Source organism: Vulpes lagopus, chromosome 7 (genome assembly GCF_018345385.1).
Source record: "Vulpes lagopus strain Blue_001 chromosome 7, ASM1834538v1, whole genome shotgun sequence".
Classification (NCBI taxonomy): domain Eukaryota; kingdom Metazoa; phylum Chordata; class Mammalia; order Carnivora; family Canidae; genus Vulpes; species Vulpes lagopus.
The window spans coordinates 112,539,846-112,564,145 of NC_054830.1; the positions used below are offsets into that span (position 1 = coordinate 112,539,846).

Genomic DNA, 24,300 nt, shown 5'->3' on the forward strand with positions numbered 1-24,300 from the left:
AGGCCAGTTGATTTGGGCAGAGTTAATGTGGGGGGCAGAATTAGACCAGTGGCTTTTTGTAGTGCCTATTGTCTTATCACTTTATATTTCTCACTCTTACATTAGACAAAATAAGTGCACTATTTTAAATCAGAGAGGAAGTATCCAGTATTTGGGAAGCATCCATCAGATATTTTAGAGGTTTATAATTGGTATCTGTGTCGCTTTGTGCTATTCCCGCATATAAATTTAGAGAAAATTTAATAAATTTAGAGAAATCTTCTGAGAACCATAGAGGAATGATTTAGGCAGTAAGAATCTGAAACATGGAATCTAATCTGAGATCATACAGTCTTTCTTATGAGGGTTCATTTTGTTTCTCAGACCAGAGTGGTTTCCACCTAGTATGTGGTGACAAATGTTATTGTAAAAGATTATCTGGTATTCATTTGTTTTTGCCAATGTAGAATGTAGAGTGGAATGACACGTGGGACAAAATGACACGTGGGACACGTGGCACCTTGCATTGTGAAGGTGCAGTGGGAGCTGAAGAATTGTAGCTTTGAGTAGGAAGGACTTAGCTAAAAAGGCAAAGGTTGGAGAATGTAGTGCTTCTTATCCTTGCTTTGGAGTGTAAACCATGGACTTGGTTATGTTTGTTCTAGGTTTAACCTTTCAGATGCATTCACCAAACAAAAGAAAAATATATAAGCAGCCCAAAAGATATTTTTAAAGAATATGTGAAATTCCCACCCATTATTTGTCAGGAGAACTTTGGTGATTGTCTTCAAGCATAGGCTGAGCTTCCCCAACTTCCACTGCCTCCTGAATCTTGGTCCCTTGTAATTCTTTTAAAAGGGACTGATTAAAGTGTGAGACTAGATCAGTCCCTTCATTAGATTACAGACAGGTCTCTGGGTTAACACTGATCAGATCTCCGATAAATCTTCGTTTACTCTAAGGAGCATACTACGTTGAAGAGGCTTGAGCTTCCTTATTTCCAACTGACTTTTTAAATAAGAACAGTCCAAAATAGGTCTATTCACCTCAGTGCTCATATTCAGATTCTTGGTAAAGGCAACATTACCTAAATGGTCTCAAGGGGACTCACATTTTTGAAATGTGTAGGTGTAAGGGAGATGCTATTTTCTCAAGAAATTTGGGATGCTGCTTTTGTGTCACAGCCCAGCACTCACAAGTCCGTATCCTTCACTGTGTGAAGGAACTGGAATTAAGTCTGGTAAGACTAGTCCAGAACCTGAGTTAAAGTAGTTTTTAAACCTGGTTGCACATTAGAAACACCTACATAGCTCTTTTTTTTTTTTTTTTTTTAACCTACGAACCTTTGGGAAATACTAATTCCTAGACACCTCCCCCTCTGATTCTGATTTAACAACTATAATTGCCTTTATGAATTTAGGCCAGAACATGGGTTGTTTCCCACCCACCCCCCTCTGGTAGTGACTCAATTTCCCAGCATACTCGAAATCTTAAGTCTTTACTTCATTCCAGGTGCTATTAAAACCAGTGCTCTTTACTCCCATATTTTTGTTGGTTTGCTTTTTTGTTTTGTTAAGATAGCCATTATGAGTGTCTGCCTAATAAGGTTTTGGTTTTGCATAAAACATTTGCTTAATCAGACCTCTTTCTTTGCCATTAGACAAGTCAAGTGCTTACCTTTTTTTTTTTTTTTTATACAGCAAAATCCCCTCATTACTTAATCCTTAGATAGTTCCATTTGTTCATTCAACAGACTCATTGAAAACCTGTTATATGCTGGACACAAGTCTGAGTGCCAGCGACATGCCAGTAAATAATACAAACCTTCTTCTGTGTCCTTAGGGAGTTTACTTATTTCCCACTAGTTGGGTAGAGAGTGAAAATATGGAGTCAGGGGCGCCTGGTTAGCTCAGTGGTTTGGCGCCCCCTTCGGCCCAGGGTGTGATCCTGGAGTCCTGGGACCAAGTCCCATGTCGGTCTCCCTGCATGGAGCCTGCTTCTCCCTCTGCCTGTGTCTCTGCCTCTGTCTCTCATGAATAAATAAATAAAAAATCTTTAATAAAAAATACGGAGTCAGGTTGTGGTAAGTATAATGAAGAAAATAAGATAGGGTAGGGAGTTAAGCCATATATATATATTTTTTTTAAGATTTAATCATGTTTTGTTTTTCCTAGAATTTAATAGACTACTTGCATTCAGAACCATTATTTTTCCTTTCAGATACCAGCTAGTCCTGGTGAATCCTTAGAGGTTGCCTTTTCTCTGAAAAGTTACTAGAGTTTTCATTGTCTATTCACTTTTTTCAGCATACTAGAGCACAACACAGAGTAGTAAGGACAAGAAAGATTTTGAAAATGCGCTTACGTTCATATTTGTATAGTTATCATGGACATTTATTGTTTTTACTATTGCTGTCTTAGGATAAACGCCTAATAGGTTATTTTGTGTAATTTTTGCCATGAAATATATACAGAAAAATCAATATACAGTAATGCAACCATAACTTAGGTCAAGAAGACTTTTAGTAACCTAGAAGTCCCTTACTCCATGTGCCCTGTCCTGATCATAATAGTCTCACCATTTTTTATAACTACCAACATGATTTTTGTGAACATCTCCCTTTTTCTTTATAATTTTATCTGTCTATGCATCCTTGTGTGACATAATTTAATTTTGCCTGTATTTGAGCTCTAGGTTTTAATTATACTTCATATTTTGTTTTTTTTTTTTCTCTCAACATTATGGTGGAGATTCATCCACTGAATCTAGTGATACCATAATATACTCATTCTATTATTGATGGGCATTGGTGTTATTTTTAGTTTTTGGCTAATATGAACAATGAACATTTTTGTTCATCTTTCCTGGTGTACATGGGTATTCTTCAGCACATATTATCAAGCACTGGATTTACTGTGAAAGGGTATGTTTCAGCGTTACTAGATTTTTCTGCCAAAGCAGTTTCCTAGTTTACACGTAACCTGCAGTTTGACAGTTCTTGCTCCACATTTTCATGAATGCCTAAATGTGTTTCTACATTTATGCCTACATGAATGCCTAAATGTGTTTCTACATTTATGCCTCCATGCCTACATGTTTATACATGAATGCCTAAATGTGTTTCTACATTCTACATTAAGTTACTAATGAAAAAAAATTAGGGGTTAAAAAATACTTTCTAGTTCTTCAAACGTTTATTTCAGCTTTAGAGAAATTACTTTTCAGAGGTAAAGTGTGCCTGCGTTGTGCAGACAACAGCCAAAGTACTTCACATAAATTATCTCATATAAGCAATGGGTCCTTTACTATTCCCATTTTACTGATAAACTGAATTTAAGAGATATTAACTTAAAGTGGTTTGCTTTTTTTTTTTTTTTTTTAAAGATTTTATTTATTCATGAGAGAGAGGGCAGAGACACAGGCAGAGGGAGAAGCAGGCTGCATGTGGGGAGCCTGATGCAGGACTTGATCCCGGGACCTGGGGATCACACTCTGAGCCAAAGGCAGATCTCAACCACTGAGCCAACCAGGTGCCCCACTTCAAGTGGTTTAAATAGAAATAGCCTATTAAAGACAAATTCAGATGTTTATCCTAAAGTCTAAGCTCATGGTTATCATACTTTAATTCCTTTACCTTCTTTCAAATATGTGGCTCTAGAAACTGATCCTTGAAGAATGGAAGGGCTAACCTTTGTGAGTCTAGGCAGACCTTTGGCAGCATGTTTATATAGACACAACATGACCAAAATGGGTCATTGCAATTCCTTGGGATCTCTCTACAATTAATTTCCAGGATGGCTGAGCCACAACTTCCCTGGTATGGTTTTTGGCTATACTCAAAAAAGAGATGTGCTAATGGTGTGTTGTAAACTACAAGTTTGAGCAAGCCCAACGACCAACTGAAAACAAAGCCATTATTTAATATCAGCCATCGTTACCAAGCCCCAGAAATACCAATGTTGCAGCCTGAATTCTCCTTTCTCTTTTGTTACTCTCAAATACAATTCTTATCACGCCATTAAAAAACTGATAATCATAAAACACTGAGTTCTTTAGTGAGCTATGGTAATTGCTGTGAGAAATACTAAGATATACCTACATGTGGCATACAGAACTCAGGACGCTTAAAATCCAGTGAAAATATGTCGATGATGGCTAAGAAGAATTTTGAGACCAGTGCAGCCAAAACAGTGAAAAACACTATTGATGAACGACGGATTCTGGAATTCCGTCAGTCGTCTCACAGTGAAAACATCATTTGCAGGTGCTGGCTAGCCTCAAGGGTGGTCTTTCTTTTTCTTACCAAGGGACCAGTAAATAAATGGAAACTGTTGGGAAAACAGGCAAGTATGTAAATGCAGTGCGGAACTGTTCACTCCTGAGTCTAGGGGGCCTTATATCCTCCCGACACCCGCCCCCTCGCCCCACGACCCCCTCCGACCCTAGGAAAGGGCTGCCCTGGGTACAGGTTCGGCGCACGCAGTACACACGTGACTTCGCGGGCCGGCACTAACTGGGAGCTGGCCGCAGGACCAGCGCCTGCCGACCCCTGCTCAAGGCCACGAGACTTCGAATTTCTGTGCCTTGATCTCCGGACGTCCATAATGGTCCGTTAAAGTACTTCCTGACGGCCTCCTTCCATAAGATTCGTTTTATTGAAAGAAACGCACGGAAGAGAGTGAACGAACTTCCTAGTTCGTCGAACCGCAGGGGAGACTTCTGCGCTTTCTCCAAGGGAGGGGCGTCGGCGTTGCAGAACTGGAGTTTGGCCCGGGGCGTGGCCACGCCCTGAGCTTCCGGATTAAGGCACAAACAAAACCCTCCCCCCAGAGCGTTTACCCTTACGGTTCTGCCCCAACAGCCTACTTTTGCTCAGTCCCTCACAGCTAGTTTCCGGCCCTTGCACCGGAAGTTGGAATGGCCGTAACCGCAAATCCGAGGCGGAGGTCGTGACGGGTTTAGGTAAGATCTCGCGACGTGTCTTCAAATCTCACGAAGAGAAGTCGAAAGAGGCCTAACTGCACCGCCCTAGTTTTTACGTCACCGCGGAGGCACGCCCTTGGGCGCTCGTTTGCGTGCTCTCCCTGCTGCGCACGCGCACTGCTCCTCCTTCCGCCCCCGTGCGGGCTTCCCTCTGGCCAGTCGCGCGTGGGCTGAGGCCCTGGGCGGGCGTTGCGAAGGCTTGCTTCCTCGAACACTGACCCCGGGACAGTCCGGAGTTCTCTACCTCGGGCGTGGAGAGTACAGTCCCCCTACTTAAGGTGAATGTGCTGTCTCGTGGACTGCTAAGGGCAGGCTGGGGAGCACGGGGGCCGGGGCCGCGGCCATGAACTCACCCGTGGACCCCGGCGCTAGGCAGGCGCTGAAGAAGAAGCCTCCCGAGCGGACCCCCGAGGTAAGGCTGGCCGACCATAGCCCGCGTCCCGCTGTCCAACGGACAGCATCCTTCTGTCGGCCCGAAATCTGCGGCGACTGTCCCCTTGCCAGAGCCTCGCACCTGCTGCCAGTATATCTGTTCTCTGTCTCTCCTCCGCCCTCACCCAGGCCCTTCTCGCCGGGGTGATGACCGCCTTTCCTGCTTGGGGTGCAGACTTCCCGCACACCCGTCTTTGCCGGTGACTTCCTAGTGTTTTCGGTAAGAAGGTACCGTAACAAAATCGTATTTTCTCAGGGCAAACTGTAGGTCTCGGAGTGAGATTTTCCCTAGGTAGATGGACAGGAAAACGACGTAGAAACTGTAAAGTCATCTGTAATAGTCATGTTATGAAAAAGTAACTTTTCTTTAAAGGCCTCTGGAGTTGCCTCGGAAAGAAAGTTTTCAAAATCAGTTTAAAACTTTGCATCCAGTCAGGTGACGAATCCTGCTGGTGGATGATGCATATTTAAAGATCGGTTTTGGTGGTACTTTCTCAGACTGTCAGCGGGAAATTTTTTAGTATTTTGTACTTGGATCCAAAATTTGCTGTATTGGGTTAGCATCGGTGGCATTAGCTAAAATGATTTTATTTACTTATTTGTTTGTTTATTGCTAAAATGATTTTAATGGGATTTCAAGGCTAATTTTCAGTCAAGTAAGTGAAACCTTCTAACTCTGCATAGCCCCATAGAGTGTTTAGATCTTGGAGAAGGTTTTCCTTGATTTGGAGAAGTTTCTGTAAAATGGTATATTTTCTTAAAGCAAAAACTGACAAGAGTGTGAAGGATTGTTAGACTGTCATGTATATAGTTTGCAATAAATGAAATTAAATGTTCATTCTTACCAAGTCACTTTTGGTGGTGTTTTTTTGTTTGTTTGTTTGTTTGTTTTTTCAGATTTATAGTACTTTACATAGTGAGTCTCAGTAACTTGGGGCTGATATTTTGTGATATGACACTAGTAAAGCCATAGCTGTAGCTGTGATAAATCAAAACTTTGTTTTTGGGGATCCTGATCTTTTAATGGAAACAAGGCAAATTCTGCCTCTTTCCAGTGTCCTCGTTTGAGACCTACATTTATAATCCCTTGTGTTTTAATTTCCTTGTGATGATTCTTAAAGTCGTGAGCTAATTGAAAGCGTTCACCTTCACACAGGTGAATCTGCTATAGTTTTTATATAACCAAACTATTATGCAACTCTTGCAATCTATAATGTAGCTTTTACTTTTAAATAATATTTATGATAAATTCGCATTATATTTTTTAAAAAGATTTTTATTGATTTGAGAGAAAGACTGCAAGAGGGATCATGAGCAGGGAGGAGAGGGAGAAGCAGGCTTCCCTCGGAGCAGGGAGGCGGACTCTGAGCTTGATTCCAGGACCCCAGGACCATGACCTAAGCTGAATGCAGATGCTTAACCGACTGAGCCACCTAGGCACCCCATAAATTCAAACTTTAATGGGAAAATCTCCTCTTTAATAGCATAATTAGCTTATCTTGAAATGGCCTATTTTTGAGCCTTAGGAGATTTTTCCTTCCTTCCTTCCTTGTTTGTTTGTTTTAGATTTTCTAAACTACTCACAAAATTAGTTGGCCAGTGTGTGCCACTTTAAATACTTTATCTTGTTTTACTGGAATAGCAGCATTGTTTGAGGGAATGCTGACCAACTATACAGTCTAGAGTCCTGACATCTAGCAGCATAACATGGTTAACTGCTTGATTCATGGCGGTGCTTTGGAGTGAGTATAGAATTTGTTTGCAGTACAAAAATATGAGTAAAGAAGTGGTAACCTGAATCCAAGTGATGATTTATTTGTGATGATTTGATGAAATCCTCACAAGTATGTTTCTCTTTTCAGGAGATCTTTATTCTTTTAGTGGAGTCTTAAAATTTTATTAAAAGTATATTCATTTATCAATTATTGATTGAAATCTTGTAAGTTCAAGGCACTGTTCTGTGCACTGGGATGTATCAGTGAGTGAAACAGGCCTGCCCTACTGGTTCTTGGAATTCTTATGAAAGGAGGAAGGGAGGAAATGGATAAATACAACCAAGTTAAATAATATGTGATTATGACTAATTTGAGAAGGAATAAAGGGATTGGAAGCAAGGGGCAAGGGCTGGGTTACAGTTTAAATAAAATGGTCAGTGTTGGGATCCCTGGGTGGCGCAGTGGTTTGGCGCCTGCCTTTGGCCCAGGGCGCGATCCTGGAGACCCGGGATCGAGTCCCACGTCGGGCTCCTGGTGCATGGAGCCTGCTTCTCCCTCCGCCTGTGTCTCTGTCTCTCTCTCTCTCTGTGACTATCATAAATAAATAAAAACATTAAAAAAAAAAAATTTAAAAAAAAAAAAAAAAAGGTCAGTGTTGTGATTTTTGAGATGACTTTTGAGTGAAGGCTTGATACATGTGATGGAATTAGCTCTGGAGATATATGGGGAAAGATCTTTCAAAGTAGAGGGAATAGTCATTGCACTTCCAAGATGAGAGTATGTCTGGTGCCTTCAAAGGAATAGCAAGGAGCTCCTAGTGACTGGAGGAGAGTAAACAAAGGTGAGAATTGTAAGAGATGAAGTCAGAGAGACAGTAATAGTATGGAAGGGAGTATTTCATTAGAGTCTTTGTAAGTCCTAAGAAATTCCTTAACTTTTCTTTTGTGTGAGAGAGCCGCCAGAGGATTTTGAAGTAGAGGAGTGATATTATCCTCCTTAACTTTTTAAAGAGCCCCCCTGGTTGCTTGCTGGGTTGAGATTATAGAATATGGTAGTAACAGTAGGAAGAAGCAGATTCATCAGTTAGAGGCTATCATGTTGCAGTTGGGAAGAAATGATTGTAACTCAGACTAAAGTGATAGTAATGCAGGTGGTAGGAAGTAATCAAGTACGGAAATATTTTGAAGGTTTAGCCAACAGAAGATTTGTTAATGAATTAGCTGTATGCTTTGAGGGGGGGGGGGAGAATTGAGCAAGGTTTCAAGTGTTTTGGCCTGAAAACTGGTGTTGAAGTTACCATCATAGAGTTTCAGGTGGCATCAAAGAGATGGGAGAAAGCTGCAGGAGGAGCAGGTTTTGGGAGGGAGTTCAGTTTTGTTTTTGTTTTAAAGAGTTTATTTATTCATGGGAGACAGAGAAAGAGAGAGAGAGGCAGAGACATAGGCAAGGGAGAAGCAGGCTCCCTCTGGGAAGCCTGATATGGGACTCGGTCCCAGGACCCTGGGATCACGACCTGAGCCAAAGACAGACTCTTAACCACTGAACTACCCAGGTGCCCAAGAATTCAATTTTGAATGTGTCACATCTGAAATTATTAGAAATGTTGAGTAAGGAGTTGCATATACGAATTTCTATGGAGAGGGCTGGGCTGGAGATAAAAACTTTATACTCATTAGCTAGTAGATACTATTTAAAGTCACGAGACTGGATGAAATTACAACAGCAGTGAGTGTACATAGAGAATAGAAGAGGACCACAGCCCTGTGACATGGTTGATTACTACCATATCAGGGGTGAAGAGCAGAGACCAGCAAAAGAGAATGAGTGGGAGCAAACAGTGCAGGAGAACAACAGCCAAAACAAATGAAATGTGCAATAGAAGGGGATAAAATTCATTCAACCTATTTTTTTTAATGCTTAGTGTGTACAAAGTATTATGAAAAAAAATAGACAAATAGGTAAGAATCACTGTCTTATAATCTTGTAATCAGATGTTTGCATTGTGTAATGAATAAAGAAGTCTTCTGTTTGTTTCTGGAACAAAACTAATAGCCTGTTTATTTTGAACCATCTGTTGCCCTTATGTGAAATTATCATCTCAGACTTAATCTTAGTTAGCCAGACCTGGAATGTGAAAATATGTTGTACAGTATACCACTTAAAACTGTTCTAACACAGTTTTTTCTTTCTGGCTTATTTGTCCTACTTTGTAGACCCAGCTTCACAGCCCATTGTCCTTTCCTGAGGTAGTTCTTTGATTTCCTTTTCCACTTCACTTAAAAAAAAATTTTTTTTCACTTAAAAAAAAAAAGTGTTGGTTTTTTTTTAAGTGGAAAATTTTAGACTTAAGTACTCTGAGAAGCTTAGTGCTCTAAATCCATGGAAGCTGTTAAGGTACTCATTTTTAGTTCTACGAAAATTTAATATATTACAGTCAAAATTATAGTCTTGATTTTGGCTCTTCCTCAACTTAGCGCACATGCAACGCCATTCTTTGTCAATAACCTATCTTTTTTACCTCAGACCTCCTTATCTCTCTTAGGGCTTATTTCCATGATTAATATCATGGTTTTTATGTACTTAATAATGAATAAATGTACTAAAACAAAATTGAGAACTCATTTTGTGATCCTCATGTTTAAAAAGCTAATAGTTTCTATTGGTATAACTTGATTTTGTACCTCCTGGGAAGCCTCATTCAGCCCCTTTGCCTTCAGTTTATATTTAGAGGCTGACAGCTGGCCCTTCTTACCGCCCCCCCTTTCATGTGCTTTAGATCCATATATCTATTAAATTGTCCTCCAGGTTCTTTAATCACCTTTCCTAAGTTGAAGTCTCATCTTTCCCTCTTAGTATTCTGTTGGTGACTGCCCCAGTTGCTCAGTTTAGAAATTCATGTTTAGACTCATGATTCTCCCTTTTAGTCTTCTCTCTATCCAACTGGCTGCTAAGCCTTGCTGATGTTATGTCCTGAATCTTTCTACCTTTTTTCCTCCCATGCTTGCTACCCTAATTCAGGCCCTTATATCATTTTTACCTTTGATTATTTTGCTTGAGTCATCTTATTTTTTGTTATTTTACTGCTGCAGTGTTCTTTTTAATACCCATATCTCATCATGTTTCTCTTTATTTTTTTTCTTCTGTTTGTGACACTTTATTGATCCTGGGGAACATGTTTCACTCTTGATCAGAATTGTCCACTGTCTAGATAAGTTAGCTATATAAGTCATAATCTACATAATTTTTTTGTAAGTTAAAAGAGGCGCTATTAATATTTATGTCAGGATAACAGGTTAAAGAGGGACTATCTGAGGTAAACTGAGTTGTAGGATTATCGCAACTGCATAATAACATTAGTATGTCCTTTCATTTAATAAATATGTAAGACACAATACTAAAATTGAATGTTGTAGAAAGAACTTGGATATGGTCCCTATTAATGAGTCAGGGGACAGTCATGGAAACAGTAAAATGTTAAGGTTATCATTGACAAATGTATGGATAGGATACTTTGGACTGCAAGTGGGAAAAGGAAAAGCTTTGAGGAGCAATTAATTGAATCTTAAACGTTGTGAATAGCTGTCTGGATGACCTCTAAAGGGAAGTCATTCCAAGCAGAGAGCAAAAAGAGCAAGGGAAAAATAGATGTGTAGAGCAAGAAGCCACTTTGTAAGCATGCATTCCCAGTTGGGGTGATATCATCCCCAAAGGGACAAAAATTATTTTTTAAAGGTTTATTTATTTGAGAGAGAGAGCATGTGTGTGCATGTGCTCACACAGGGGGAAGAGCGGGGGTGGGTAGGAGAGGGATAAGCAGATTCTGTGCTGACTGGAGTGCCCAGCACTGGGTTGGATCCCATGACCATGAGATCATGACCTGAGCCAAAATTAAGAGTTGGACTCTTAACAGATCAACTGGCCGAGCCACCCAGGTACCTAACAAAAATTGTATTTTAGGGGAGTAGTGGAGAAAATCTTAGACCTTACTATGATTTGTAGCCTTACAAAAGTCAATTCTACCTAGCAGAATCTTATTCCTTAGTATTTAATTGGGGATGAGGCAGCATTTAGGGAAAAAATGTCTAAAAAGGCTGTTTGAGAGGGATGTGATAATGCATAAAGGTTGCAAAACATTGTGTACGGGGTGTTGGGGGTTAAATGTTAAAGCTGGATATACTAGCAGGGTTAAATCATTTCAAGGATTTGTACTTGATTTTATGAATAAAGGAGAAACATTGGAGGGTTTGAAGCCTGAAAATAACATCAGCTTTTACAAAGATCACTCTGTGGGCATTGTTGAAGATGTATTGGGGAGGAAGGATGGTGCTGTAATAAAGGCAAGAAGGCTTATAGGTAGGGTGAACATTTTGTCCAAACCAGGGTACATTTCTGAATGAAAGAGAAGACTATTAATGATTATATCAGGATGACAAACCAGGAGATAGGGTCCTGGTTATAGGACACAAATGAGTAGCTCAGGTGTGAGACAAGGTAGTGGCATATGGGAAACTGAGTTATTGAGGAGCTGGAACTGGCCCTAGTGGTACTCACTGGAATTGGGAGTATTCTGCCTCCTACCAGGTTTTTTCTTAAAAGTTTGAAATTGACTATAGTATACATACAATAAAGTCCACACCCCCTAAGTGGATGGCCAGCTTAATTTTTACAGATACATCTAGTTACCATCCAAATCGAGGTATGGAATATTACCACCACTCTAGAAGCTCCCCTTTTGCCTCTCCAGTCAGTACCCTTTCCAAGAGGAAAGCACTTTTTTTTGGACATCTTTTACTGTAAATTTGTTCTGCCTACTTTTGAACTTCATTTGAGTACAATCATAAAATGTGTATTCTTTGCAGCAACCAAGAAGGCTTGGTTTTTTGTGTTTAACCCTTGGATTGGACTTGGAACCTTCTCTCTTGGTGATTTCCTTGATCTTCATTTGCCTATCCTTTTTATCCCAACCCACCCTTTTAGCTACCCTTTTGAATTGTCTACTTCACTCTGAAGTGAAAAGTACAAACCTACTTTTCCGGTAATTGCTTCTCAGCTCCAGAAGCTGCATTTGAGACCAAGATATGCTCTGCCCTTTTGTTCCTCTCAAAATTCTCTAATACACCAGATTAGGCTTGGCTATCTGTCTTTTGCTTGTTGGAAACCGATTTGGACTGGGTGCAAGAGCAAAGCAGAAGTTTAAATGATTTGGGTAACTGCCTGTTTAAGAGTGCACTAGTAAGCAGAATTAGGATGGAAAGAGATTAAGTCTTGGAAGCTGTTTTCAGACTCCATCCAGGGGATACAGGTAGGTGGATGTTCAGTCAGAATTTGCAGCTTCAGGTTAAACCAGGCTTTGGGTCTGATTCGATGTGAGAGTCTACAGCATATGGGTTATAGGTGAAGTCATGAGGTTGGTAGGAATGACCAGGGTGAAAAGCAAAATGAGAGTAGGACTCTTCTCTTTGGTAGAGTCTTCTCTTTGGGTGCTCTTCTATTAAAGGGATGGGACAAGGAAAAGAGAACTGCAAAAGAGACTGAAAATAGTTAAAGAAGTAGGATGAGAATAGAAGAGTGCTGCTACAAGAGGGCATTTCAGACAGAAATCCCTAAGCACTAATGTCAGATATGTTTGAGAGTTCAAGAAAAGGAGAATTGATAAGTTCTTTGGATTGTGTCTATTAGAATGATTTCACTGGACTAATGAATCTTTATCAGGATCTTTATCCTGATTGCAATGGGTTGAAGGCAGAATAAGATCCAAGAAAATGAAGTGAACTTGTTTAGAGAGGTAGAGTCCTCCATGATCTTCTGCATCGCACTCTAGCCTTATCGTCCCAAACACATGTATTTTAACAACTTAAAATTTCAAAACACCTTACTTCTCTATCTAGGCTATGTCTATTTCTCACTGTAGGGAACTTTTTTTATTATTATTATTACCTGTGCTCACCCTTTATTTCTTGAGTTAGAACATTTGGAATGGAGTGGGTTTTTTTCTTAAGATTTTATCTATTCATGAGAGACACAGAGAGAGGAGCAGAGACATAGACAGAGGGAGAAGCAGGCTCCATAGGCAGGGAGCCTGATGTGGGACTCAGTCCCCAGACCCAGGATCAGGCCCTGAACTGAAGGCAGACACTGAACCACTGAGCTACCCAGGCATCCCTGGAATGGAGTGTTAAGCCTTAGTATTTACAAAAAGCTTCTTAAGTGGTTCTGATACACAGGTGAGAAGCATTGTCCATTGTGTCATATTCTCCTCAGTGTGCTTTATGCAGGAGAAAGTATGCTTATAGCAGTGTTTACAGCCCTGGAATTTTGCATTTGGGCAAGTCTACTTTAAATGTAGGCTCCAGCACTGAGATTTTGAGTGATCCTGGGCAAGTTGCCTAACTTCTCTAAGACTGAATATCATTTTGGGATTGTTGTGTAGACCAAATGAGATAATAAATGTCAAGTATTTAGCAAGTACTTGTCATAATAAACAATAAATGACAGCATATATATTAGCTTGCCTTTCTTCTAACTGGAAAGCTAACCTCTGACTTGGCAAGTTCAGTCTCCGCACTGAAGTGTCAGCTCCAGTACTCATCTGCAAAATTGCAAATTTCCTTACTTTTCCACTCCTTCTCAGTGTTCCCAGGATACTTCACACTTTGCTTCACCACAGTAATTACTGTGTTAGGATTACTTGCATGTTTGTCTCTGTGGCTGGAATATGATCTCCTTGAAGACAAAGTATCCTTATGTCCCAGTGCAGAGTATGTAATACTTGGTAAAAATAGGTATCCAGATGTTTGTAATTGACTTTAAGAAGTAAAGAATGTGAAAAATACTGTTCCCCTCTTATTGTGGTGATTTCTATTGGTCTAATATTTGAAGTCCTTGGATTAAGACTGATGAAGCTTGGCAAAAATGGCAAAATTTCCTGCTAGTACTCTCTAATTAAAATGTGAAAAAAGTGCAGTTGCCATGAAGACACTGTGTTTTACCTGGCAGTTCTTCATAAATAGTACTGAGTGGAGAAACATAGTCATACCTTGAAACAGGAACTCCTTTTTTGTATGGTATTAAAACACACAAAAAACATATGTGCAGGAAACTTCAGAGAGAAATTTAGATAAATATCGGTTTTAATTTCTCATACGATTTTAACCAGATGACTTAAAACTTTTCCTGGGCAAAAATAACATGCTCAGCAAGGTGCTAATATAATTACCTTCCCACAGAAAAAGGTTTAAAAAACTAGCTTATATTTGTTATAAAAAGTTGAAGAGGGAGCTAGGACTGTAAGAATGTAAAATTTAATATTCTTGTAGTTATTAATCCATTTCAGAATTTAGAGTGATCCTTAAATATAGACTTGTAGAGGTTTTTTCTGAATTGACGAAAGCAAACCATTGTACTTGGAGTCATTTTTGAGTGAGTCACTGTGCACATCCCTGAGGGTGGCAGAACAAAGATTCTCTTGTGCTTTTCTATGGCAGATGCACATTCAGAGGGTTTTTGGAAAGTACAAGAACTTATTTATGCTTTGGGGCCCTATAGCCTTCATTTGTAAACTTAACTGGGTAGAAAGAGAACATAGATCTGGATGGGGTCTTTATTAGACAACATCCCTTCCAGGCACCTCATTTTACATGTATTGGAGAGTCCCATCTTGAGAAAAAACTGTAGCCATTCCGGAACTTGGACACCATAAAATTTTGCTTTGGAGAGAATAAGAGGCTTCCCCAAGAGAATTTGACAGAATTGAGGAGCAGCCAGGCATGATGAGCTTGACTATGTGACAAAGTCCTGTTCTTTGAAAAGGATGGAGTGATTGTGAGCTCTGTGACATTGTGGTTATTATTTGGTTTGACCTTGGACCAGCCTGTGTAAACTGAGATGTTGCTGCAAATAAGAAGTGAACAAGCCACTTTATTGAGAACATGGAATTATGGAGGCATAAGCAACCCCTATTTGATGCTCTCCACTATAAGACACTCTCCACTACTTTGTCATAAACTAAAACTTTGGCAGACAGGGACTTTAGGCTTTGTCATGTGGCAGAGATAGTGGGGTTCATCGGACAAGACACTTAGCACTGCCAGCATGTATTTGTGAATGTATATTTAGCACTTCTAGAAATACTTTAGCTGGTGAGGTCAAGAGCTAGTGACAAGAGTTGTGTATAGATAAAGGAACTGCACTCCTGAGAGATACGATGGCTTATTCGAGGTCACATGATTCATTGGTAACTTCCTTAGTCCAGTAGCACCCTACTGCTTTGTCTGCATCAGAACAGTGAAGTTTAGGCCATATTTTAAGTTTTGAACTTTTGTCATCTGTATCGATGTCTATTATTTTCCTGAGTAAATTCCCCTTGTTTTATCTTGCCTGTGCTATCTGTAGTCCTTTAAGGTGCTGTGTAGATTTAATGGAAAATATCAGTGTAATGGAAATTTAGAATTGTCAAGTTTTATGTAGGATGAAAACAGGTGTTGCTTGATATCTGTGTCAGTGATTTCTTACAGCATTCTATTTTATAACTTATTGTTTTCAAAGATTGGTAGTATATTCCATTTTTGCCTTTTAAAAGCATTCAGCTAATACGAAAAGGCTTCATCACAGAAGGTTTTTTTGTTTTTGTTTTTGTATTTTACAAAGAGTTGTGTCACAACTGCCAGCTGGAGTTTGGAGTATTTATAATAAGCTCCTTAAATGAGGCAGATTTGAATACATATGTTTTTTGAGAAAGAGTGCCTATTGTATATTTGTGTGGTAAATATTTTTTATGTACCATTTCTAAGTGCCAGGAATAAAAGATTAAAGTTTGTTCTTTATGGGAGGAGACTGGCAAATACACAGTTAAAATACAGCCTGCTAAAGTACTGTAATAGCTGTAAAATGAGGCCCTCTCTCTTGGGAGAGATGAGTAAAGAGTAGGCAGGTGTCATTCATGCTGTTTTAGAAAAGGGAATCCTGACTTGAGTATAGATTACAATATGTAAATATTAGGTAAAGAAGGGATAGTGGGTGTTTCCTGAAAAGGAAACAGTATTTGTCAAAGCCACAAGATGAGCTTGGCATGAACATGCATGTTGCCTGGGCAGATGAGTAGTACAAGAGATGACGCTGGAGACATGGCCAGGATCTGGATCGTGAAGGACTGTTTTCTCTTTGTTGAGTTTATGTTTGATTTTCAGAAAGATTAACTCTGGCAGGACTATGAAGAATGGATTACAGGTCAGACTTAGATGCAGGAAGGCTGTTTTCTGTTACCAGTGAGAAATAATAAATCCCTAAATTGCTACAGGTGGGATGTTGAACAGAGATATTTATGAAAAAGAATTGATAATTTTCTGGCCAGAACCTTTGAAGAAGAGTGTATCACATAAATCAGGGAACCTAGGAGGAAGACACAGCCAGGAGTATAAATAATGAGTTTAGCTTTGCAATTTATTGCACTGGAGATGCTGATGGATCTCCCAGGTGAAAGTGTTCATTATGCTCTAGAACATGTAGGTTGTTGTAAGTTTTACTAGAGAGCTCTAGACTAGAAATACAAATATGAGTGTCATTAGCATGTATATGGTAGTTGAAACTATGGATGTAGAGGATTTTACAGATGGTAGAGTGTCTCTAGTGAAGAAAGGATGGATGTCACAGGAGGACATTTATAAATGTTTAAGGGAGAAAGGCAAAGCCTGTGAAGGAGACTCAGGAGCATCTCGAGCAGAAAAGTAATAATAGCCATAAGAATGGCTAAGATTTATATACTATAATGCTTATTGGATGCCTGTCACTGTTTTAAAAAACAAACAAACCTTTATACACATTTCCAAAAACACTGAAAGAAGGTGTCATGCCCATTTTACATATAGGGAAACAGAATCACAGACTAACTTGTCTAAGTTCACACAACTAGAAAACCGTGGAGTCAAGATTCAAAGCTAGGTATTCTAATTTCACATTCTGTGCATGTAGTTGTTACTAAATGTTTTCCATCCGAATGAGAACCATATTACAGAAGGGAGAGGGGAAGGGAGTTCTAGGACAGAGGAGTGAATGAGTGATGAATGTATCAGCAAGTATTATAAAAAATTGCAGAGAGAAAGATTAAAAGTGCATGTGAAACTTGAAATTAGCATATCTTGGATAACTGTGTAATACCTAGTAGGATCAGAAAGGTGAAGTTCAGCCTAAACTTTGAACTTAGAAGTAATTAGATGCTTGATCTTTAGTCTTTTGATTTCACAGACTAATTTTTGGAGTTCCAGTGTTTCAGCATAACATTTGGGATTTTCATCTCTAAAAATCTCAGGTTATAACTTTTTAATGTTAGAGTTTTTATTGATAAAATTTAATGTTCAAGTAATTATTTTTAATCTAAATTAAAAAGTTCTAGTTTACTATAGAAACATATACCCAGGGGCACCTGGGTGGTTCAGTGATTGAGCCTCTGCTTGTGGCTTGGGTTGTGATCCCAGGGTCCTGGGATGGAGGCATGTATTAGGCTCCCCACAGGGAGCCTGTTTCTCCCTCTGCCTATGTCTCTGCCTCTCTGTGTGTGTTTCTCATGAATAAGTAAATAAAATCTTAAAAAAAAAAAAGGTATACCAAAATGTATAGTGAGATAAGACTAAATTCTAATTCACTGATAGAATGAGATGAGCTTTTCCAGAGAACATTCCTGTGAGCAGTGTGTCATGGACACAGGTTAACATATGGTGATGATTGGGGATATATAGGAAAAGATAATGAAAAAAAGAATGGAGATCATTGAATGAGACTTGAAGTTTCAGGAAAGCTAGAAATTTCTGTCACCCTGTGGAGTAAACAGAAAACAGTCATGCATTGCCCACCCCCCATCTTTCTGTTTTGAGAAATTCAAAACTACAGAAACATGGGAAGAATAATATCCCTTTTTTTTTTTTTTGGTCCTTTATTACATACTCTTACCTCAATGCAATATTTTGCCATTTTTATCTTATGTCCGTCTCTCTAGCATATACTTTATTTTGCTAAACCATTTGAAAGTAAACTGCAGACCTGATAACAATTTACCACTCATCATATTTTTAAAAATGTCTTCTATATTTGTTATATTTCACAATATAGGATCCAGTCAGGGTACATTACATTTGGTTGTTAAGACTCTTTAGTCTTCATTTCTTAATTATATTTTTTTAGGTTTATTTCAAGCCCCATGTTGGGGCTTGACTCATGATCCTGAGATTGAGGGTCACATGTTTTTCTGACTAACCCACCCAGGTGCCCCTACTCTTCTTTAATAGGGAACAGTTCTTTTGCCTTTTTCTTACTTTCATAAACATGACTTTTTTTTTTTTTTTAAGATTTTATTATTTGAGAGAGCAAGCACAAGCGGAGGGAGAAGCAGCCAACTCCCTGCTGATCAGGGAGCCCAATACAGGACTCCATGCAGAGCTTGATCCCAGGACTCTGGGAAGAACTTTCCCATCTTTCCCTATCCTCCTCCTCCTCCTCCTCCTCCTCCTCCTCTTTTTTTAAAAAAATGACTGTTCTTTCAAGGATTATTTTTGTATTTTTAATATTTTCATTATTCCTTTTGATTATCAGATGACTCCAAATTTAGCCATTGGGAGTCCTTTCAAAGTCATCTCCTATGTCCTTTTGACATGACCCCATTGGTCTTTAATTTCTTATTTTCTGGTACAAAAAGATGTTTTAGGCTTATACTTTCCTTGCCCTAGTTAAAATCAGATACTTATCCAAGGAACCCTTGTTCTATTAGAAGGAAATAGTATTTAGAAACTGGGGGTTGGGCTCCAGGTGTGGTAATATTGTGAAGCTCTTTACTGCCATTTTGCAGAATATATTTACCCCTCATGCATTAGAAAACCAGTGGAATAAAATTGTGTTTAATGTATGGTATTGTTAACTTGTAGCCATTGTCAGAAACATTCAAAATAGCATTAGTAGTGTGAGTGTAATTTAATCCTTGTTTTGTAATTTTATAATGCATGTGTATATATTAAACATGCAGTACTAACATGTTACTTATTTACCATGTGATAGTCTCTGTACTACACACTTAACATTTTATGTTTAAAGGGAGGTAGTTTATTTGTTCCTCTTGTACAGATAATTAACATTAAGCAAATAATCCAAGATTACATGGTTAGTAACTGATAGAGGCATAATTTGAACCTGAGGCTGTCTCTAGATTCCCAGCTTTTTAACTACACTTTTATTCTATCTTCAGCCTAACGTTGATTTGTAGAGGATTCTTCACTATAAGTTTTTATGTATAGACCTGTAGCTGCAGGATCGATCTATCTATCTATCTATCTATCTATCTATCTATCTATCTATCTATATCTTGGAATTGAATCTGTAGTGCTTTTAGGATCCACCCTGGGAGATTTTTCATTGTTAAAAATCTAGGAATGTACTTGCTTTCCAGGGGGAAAAAAGATACTGCCTAAAATATCTTCGTTAATGAGTGTTTTAGGTAATTAATGCTATATTGAAAGTTGCATATAATGAGTTAAGCATAGGATAAGAAATTCACTAGTTTTAGAGTTGAAGAAACAGAAAAATATCCTTTAAGCATTCCAGTCTGTGTTTTCTAAGTTTTGGTTGGATTTGTAAGCCTGTGTAGAATGGCCATCAGTAGAACGGAAAGATGGGATTTACTCCAGGAGTAGCACACTGCTTGGCACAACATTGAAGAAGGCATACTTAATGAGAATGTATACTTAAAAGGATTGTTAATTCCTCATACAGAGCTGCAAATAAAAATTTAATATTTTAATTTAAAAAATGAAATTGAAAACCAATAGGATGTATCTACAGTGGATGTATTAGGTTTGGAGTGTTTGAAGGATATAAAAAACTGCTTTGTTGTAGGATGACAGTGTTAACACCTCAGCTTGCCCATCTTTACTGACATGACTGGCTGAGATGGTATGGTTGATCTGTTTTAGGAAACTGAGTCATCACCATTCCTCACCATTTTTTTGCTTATCCAAAAGCAAAAAAAATTTATTTTATTCCTTAATCCAGAGTATTTTTTTTTTTAATAGTTCTGGTTAATTTCTGCAGTATGTTGTAGTTACAGAACAGGTGGCTCATTCTGGTGTTGCTGATCTGGAATGTCATGACTTCTACTTTTACCGTCTTCATCATGACTTCCCTCATTGAGGCTTAATAGAGAGCAGCTTTCAAGTGCACACTGTAATTGATTATACCTCCTTGAATGTAGTATTTAAATTTTTTACTACCAAGAATTATCTAGAAGACTTCTGTCTCTGTTAAGTTTTTGTTGTTGTTGTTGTTGTTGTTGTTTGTTTCTTTTGGCGTTCTATAATAGCTATTATTGATCTTGGGTGCACTAAGCCTAATAATAATAATAATAATACCTCAAGCCTATCTCAAAGATAGTTGGTACAAAACTACAAGAAACCAGGGTGCCTAGCTAGTGAGTAGAGGATTCAACTCTTGGTCTCAGAGTTGTGAGTTTGAGCCCCAAATTGGGCATGGTGCCTACTTAAAAAAACCTACAAGAAACCCCTTTCTAAGCCCAACTTTACACAGTCAGCAACTGCTTGTTATCCCATTTAAACAAAATACCATAACCACACATCATGTGGGAAAATTAACTAGCTTGGTACTACAACCATCCTTTGTTTTGGGAGCATCTTTTCTATTGTTTTATGAGTGCTTAGCATCTTATGACCCTCAAACCAGGTGCATCATAGGGAGTAGGATTTACTAGACATCTCAGTGCTTAAGTCCCTTTCTCATTAATAGGTTATCAGCCAAATAACACAGAATGGCATGCATCCTGTCAACCAGTGGTTGTCAAATTTTAGTTTACATCAGAACCATTTGTAGTCCTGATTAAACCACAAATTGCTGGGGCCTATACCAGAGATTCTGATTCACTAAGTCTAGAATGGGGCCTGAGAATTTGCATTTTTACCAAGTTCCCAGGTGAGGCTGATGGTGCCAGTCTAAGTGTCTATCAGGGTTGTAAACTTAAATGCAAGAGAACCCAGTTCTGTCTACTTTAAAGAAAAGGAATAAAATGATGCTGGATAGCTACAGAATTGCTGGGATTATTGGAGAAGTAGACTTGGGGCTAGGCAACCATGTCATACTCCTACCACAAGCAGTCCACTACTTGGATTCAATAAGCTATATACTGCATGTGTTGATTGACCCGGCTGCTACCACTAACCGCCAGCATGGATTCTGTGCAGTTCTTGCTGGTGGATATCACTGTATTCTAAATTTGGGACATGTATGTCTGATTAGTAGCACTTAGATTGTTTGCCAATGTTCTAGTTTTATGTGAGGTTAGAAGAATGAAAATCTAGAGTTTTCAGCCTCTGCCAAAATTCATAAGCTGAAGTATTCTCCAAAGAGGAGTTCATTCATGGATTGACTTCCTTGTTAGGTATTTTTGATCGTATGCATTTTAGTAGTTGGCAAAGTATGGCCTGGGGACCAAATTAGCCTACCAACTATTCTGTAACTAAGACTTTATTGATGAATTCAGCCACACCCATTCATTTACCTACCTTTATATGGTTGTTTTCATGCTACAAAGGCAAAATTTAAATAGTTGTGACAAAAAACATATGACAAAGCCTGGAATTTGTCTCATCCTTTATAGAAAAAGTTTGCCACCCTCAATAGGAATACTACTAATATTTCTATTTGAGTCCACGCAACCAGCATTTATAGATGCTCTTGGAGAACTGCATGTTCATTTGGCCAAATTGTCCCCTCTGAAATAAGATTGAAGGCAATTAACAGTGAAAACTTCCAGATATTTGAAGAAGGGCTTTTAGAATCTAAAATTGTTAAATTTTGTCAGCCTGTCTTTAAGCAGAGAACTGAAATATACTGCACATATATTTCAAAATTTGTGAATTCCTGCATAGTTTAAAATTGAGAAGTGACTTCCTAATTCTTTGTCAGCTATTAATGGCATCTTCAATCTTGTTCCCAAAAGGTCTTCTGATTTAAGAACAGAAATTATGGGATGCCTGGTTGGCTCAGCAGTTAAGCGTCTGCTTTTGGCTCAGGGCATGATCCCAGAGTCCCAGGATTGAGTCCCATATCGGGCTCCTTGCATGGAGCCTATTTCTCCTGTCTCTTCCTCTCTCTCTGCCTCTATTTGTGTCTCTCATGAATAAGTAAATATAATCTTTAAAAAACAAAAAACAAATTATGTGACATAAATTCAGTTGAAAATCTCAGAAAATTCTGGTGCTTTTTGACACTAGCCTATCTTCATTTGGCAGGTCAAATTATGAGAGTTCTAACTTGTTTTGCCACTAAAACAAAGTTAGCTTCATTTCAGAAGTAAATTGCACATTTCCTTGGGATAGACATTTTGTAGGTGTTTGGCCAGGTTATGATGACTCTTTAACGTAAAGGGCGGGGCCCTAGCAGGTATGTGTGTACGGACACACCTATTAAGAAAAAAGAAAAAGAAAAAAAGACCCAGACTGGGAAAGAATTAATATTGTTGAGATATAAAAAATATGAATATAAATATAAATATAAATAGAATACAAGAAAATCTACAGCTATGAGGTTTATTAAGGTTTATAATATATGTCTTACATTTATCTCAGTCTCTCTTCAAGTGAGATTATACTATTTTACGTGTATTGTAAGAACCTTACAACAGTTTATTTCCATTTTTACCTCCTTTCCTTTGTGCTGTGATTGAGATACACTTGTATGTATAGTTTAAACCCACAGTATGTTCTTGTCATCGTTGTTAAGGCTTTATTTTTTAGAGTTTTATTTAAATTAAATTAACCTATAATGTATTATTGGTTTCAGAGGTAGAGGTCATTGATTTTTTAAATTTTTTTAAAAGATTTTATTTATTTAGAGCCCATGAGTGCTCAGGAGCAGGGGAAGGGGCAGTGGTAAAGGGAGAAGGGAGACAGAGAATCCCAAGTAGAATCCATTGTTAAGTGCAGAGCCCAGCATTGGGATTTCTTGTCCTTGGGGTTTGTTAAACATTCTAGATGTGTAGGTTGATAGTTTTTGTTTGTTTGATTTATTTATTTATTTATTTATTTATTTATTTATTTATTTATTTATTTATGATAGTCACAGAGAGAGAGAGAGAGAGAGAGGGGCAAAGACATAGAGGGAGAAGCAGGCTCCATGCACCAGGAGCCCGATGTGGGATTCGATCCCGGGTCTCCAGGATCGCGCCCTGGGCCAAAGGCAAGCGCCAAACCACTGCACCACCCAGGGATCCCAGGTTGATAGTTTTTATCAAATAGGGAATATTTTCCGTTAACTCCATTCTCTTCCCGGTGTTCTCCCTTTCCTTTGAGTTGACTCTAGTGACACTTCTGTTAGGCTGCTTGAAGTTGTTTCACAACTCACTAGTGCTCTGTTCAAAGTTTTTCCATCCTTTTGTTTTTGCTTTCTATTCTTCTGTCTTCAAGTTAATAATCTCACCTGCAAAGTCTGGACTGCTGTTCATCCCATCCAGTGTATTCCACCTCTCAAATATTGTTTTCATCTCTGAAATTTTTTTAATGTTCCTTCTTACATGCTTAATCCCTTCTGTATCTTCTTGATTATATGGAATATAATTCTAGTACGTTTTTAAATGTTTTCCTTCTACTAATTCTATTATCTGTGTATTTACTGAGTTGGTTTTAATTGATTTTTCTCCTCTTTGTCATTTTTTCCTCCTCCTTTGCATGTCTGGTAATGTTTGATTGAACAACAGAGATTGTGATTTTTACCTTTATGTGTCCTGGGTGTTTTCATATTTCCTGTAAATATTACTCAGCTTTGTTCTGGGACACAGTTAAGAGACATGGAAATTATTTGATCCTTTTTGGGCCTTTTTTTGAGCTGTATGACATAGTGCCAGAGTAGAATTTAATCTAGGTTTAATTTTGCCCCAGTACTGAGTTCAAAGCCTTCTGAGTACTCAACTAACTGCACTGTGAATTACAAGATTTTCTGCTCTTTCTGATGGAAATAGGAACCCTTACTGTCCTTCTGTGAGTTTTATGTATTGTTCCCTCCTTCCCAGGGTATTTAAACCTCTGTACTCTTGACATTTTGGCTCTGGTAATCCTTTATCCTGGGTCCTTGTCCCATGTGTTGGAGGATTTTTACCAGCATCTCTGGCTTCTAGTCACCTAATGCTAGTAGCACCACTCCCAACTTG

At 38.6% G+C, this 24,300-nt stretch overlaps 1 protein-coding gene across 6 annotated transcripts in view; it reads left to right on the forward strand.

Moving 5' to 3' along the window:
* The first annotated feature begins 5,090 nt into the window (after positions 1-5,090).
* RAPGEF6 (Rap guanine nucleotide exchange factor 6) overlaps positions 5,091-24,300 on the forward strand; it is a 186,534-nt gene continuing 167,324 nt past the window's right edge. For 5 of the 6 annotated variants that reach the window (XM_041762080.1, XM_041762085.1, XM_041762081.1 and 2 more), the window contains exon 1: positions 5,091-5,374. In XM_041762080.1, the coding sequence (XP_041618014.1) occupies positions 5,306-5,374 (69 nt within the window). In that variant the 5' untranslated portion in view covers positions 5,091-5,305. The remainder of the gene's footprint in view (positions 5,375-24,300) is intronic. The other variant, XM_041762082.1, reaches the window with a different exon arrangement.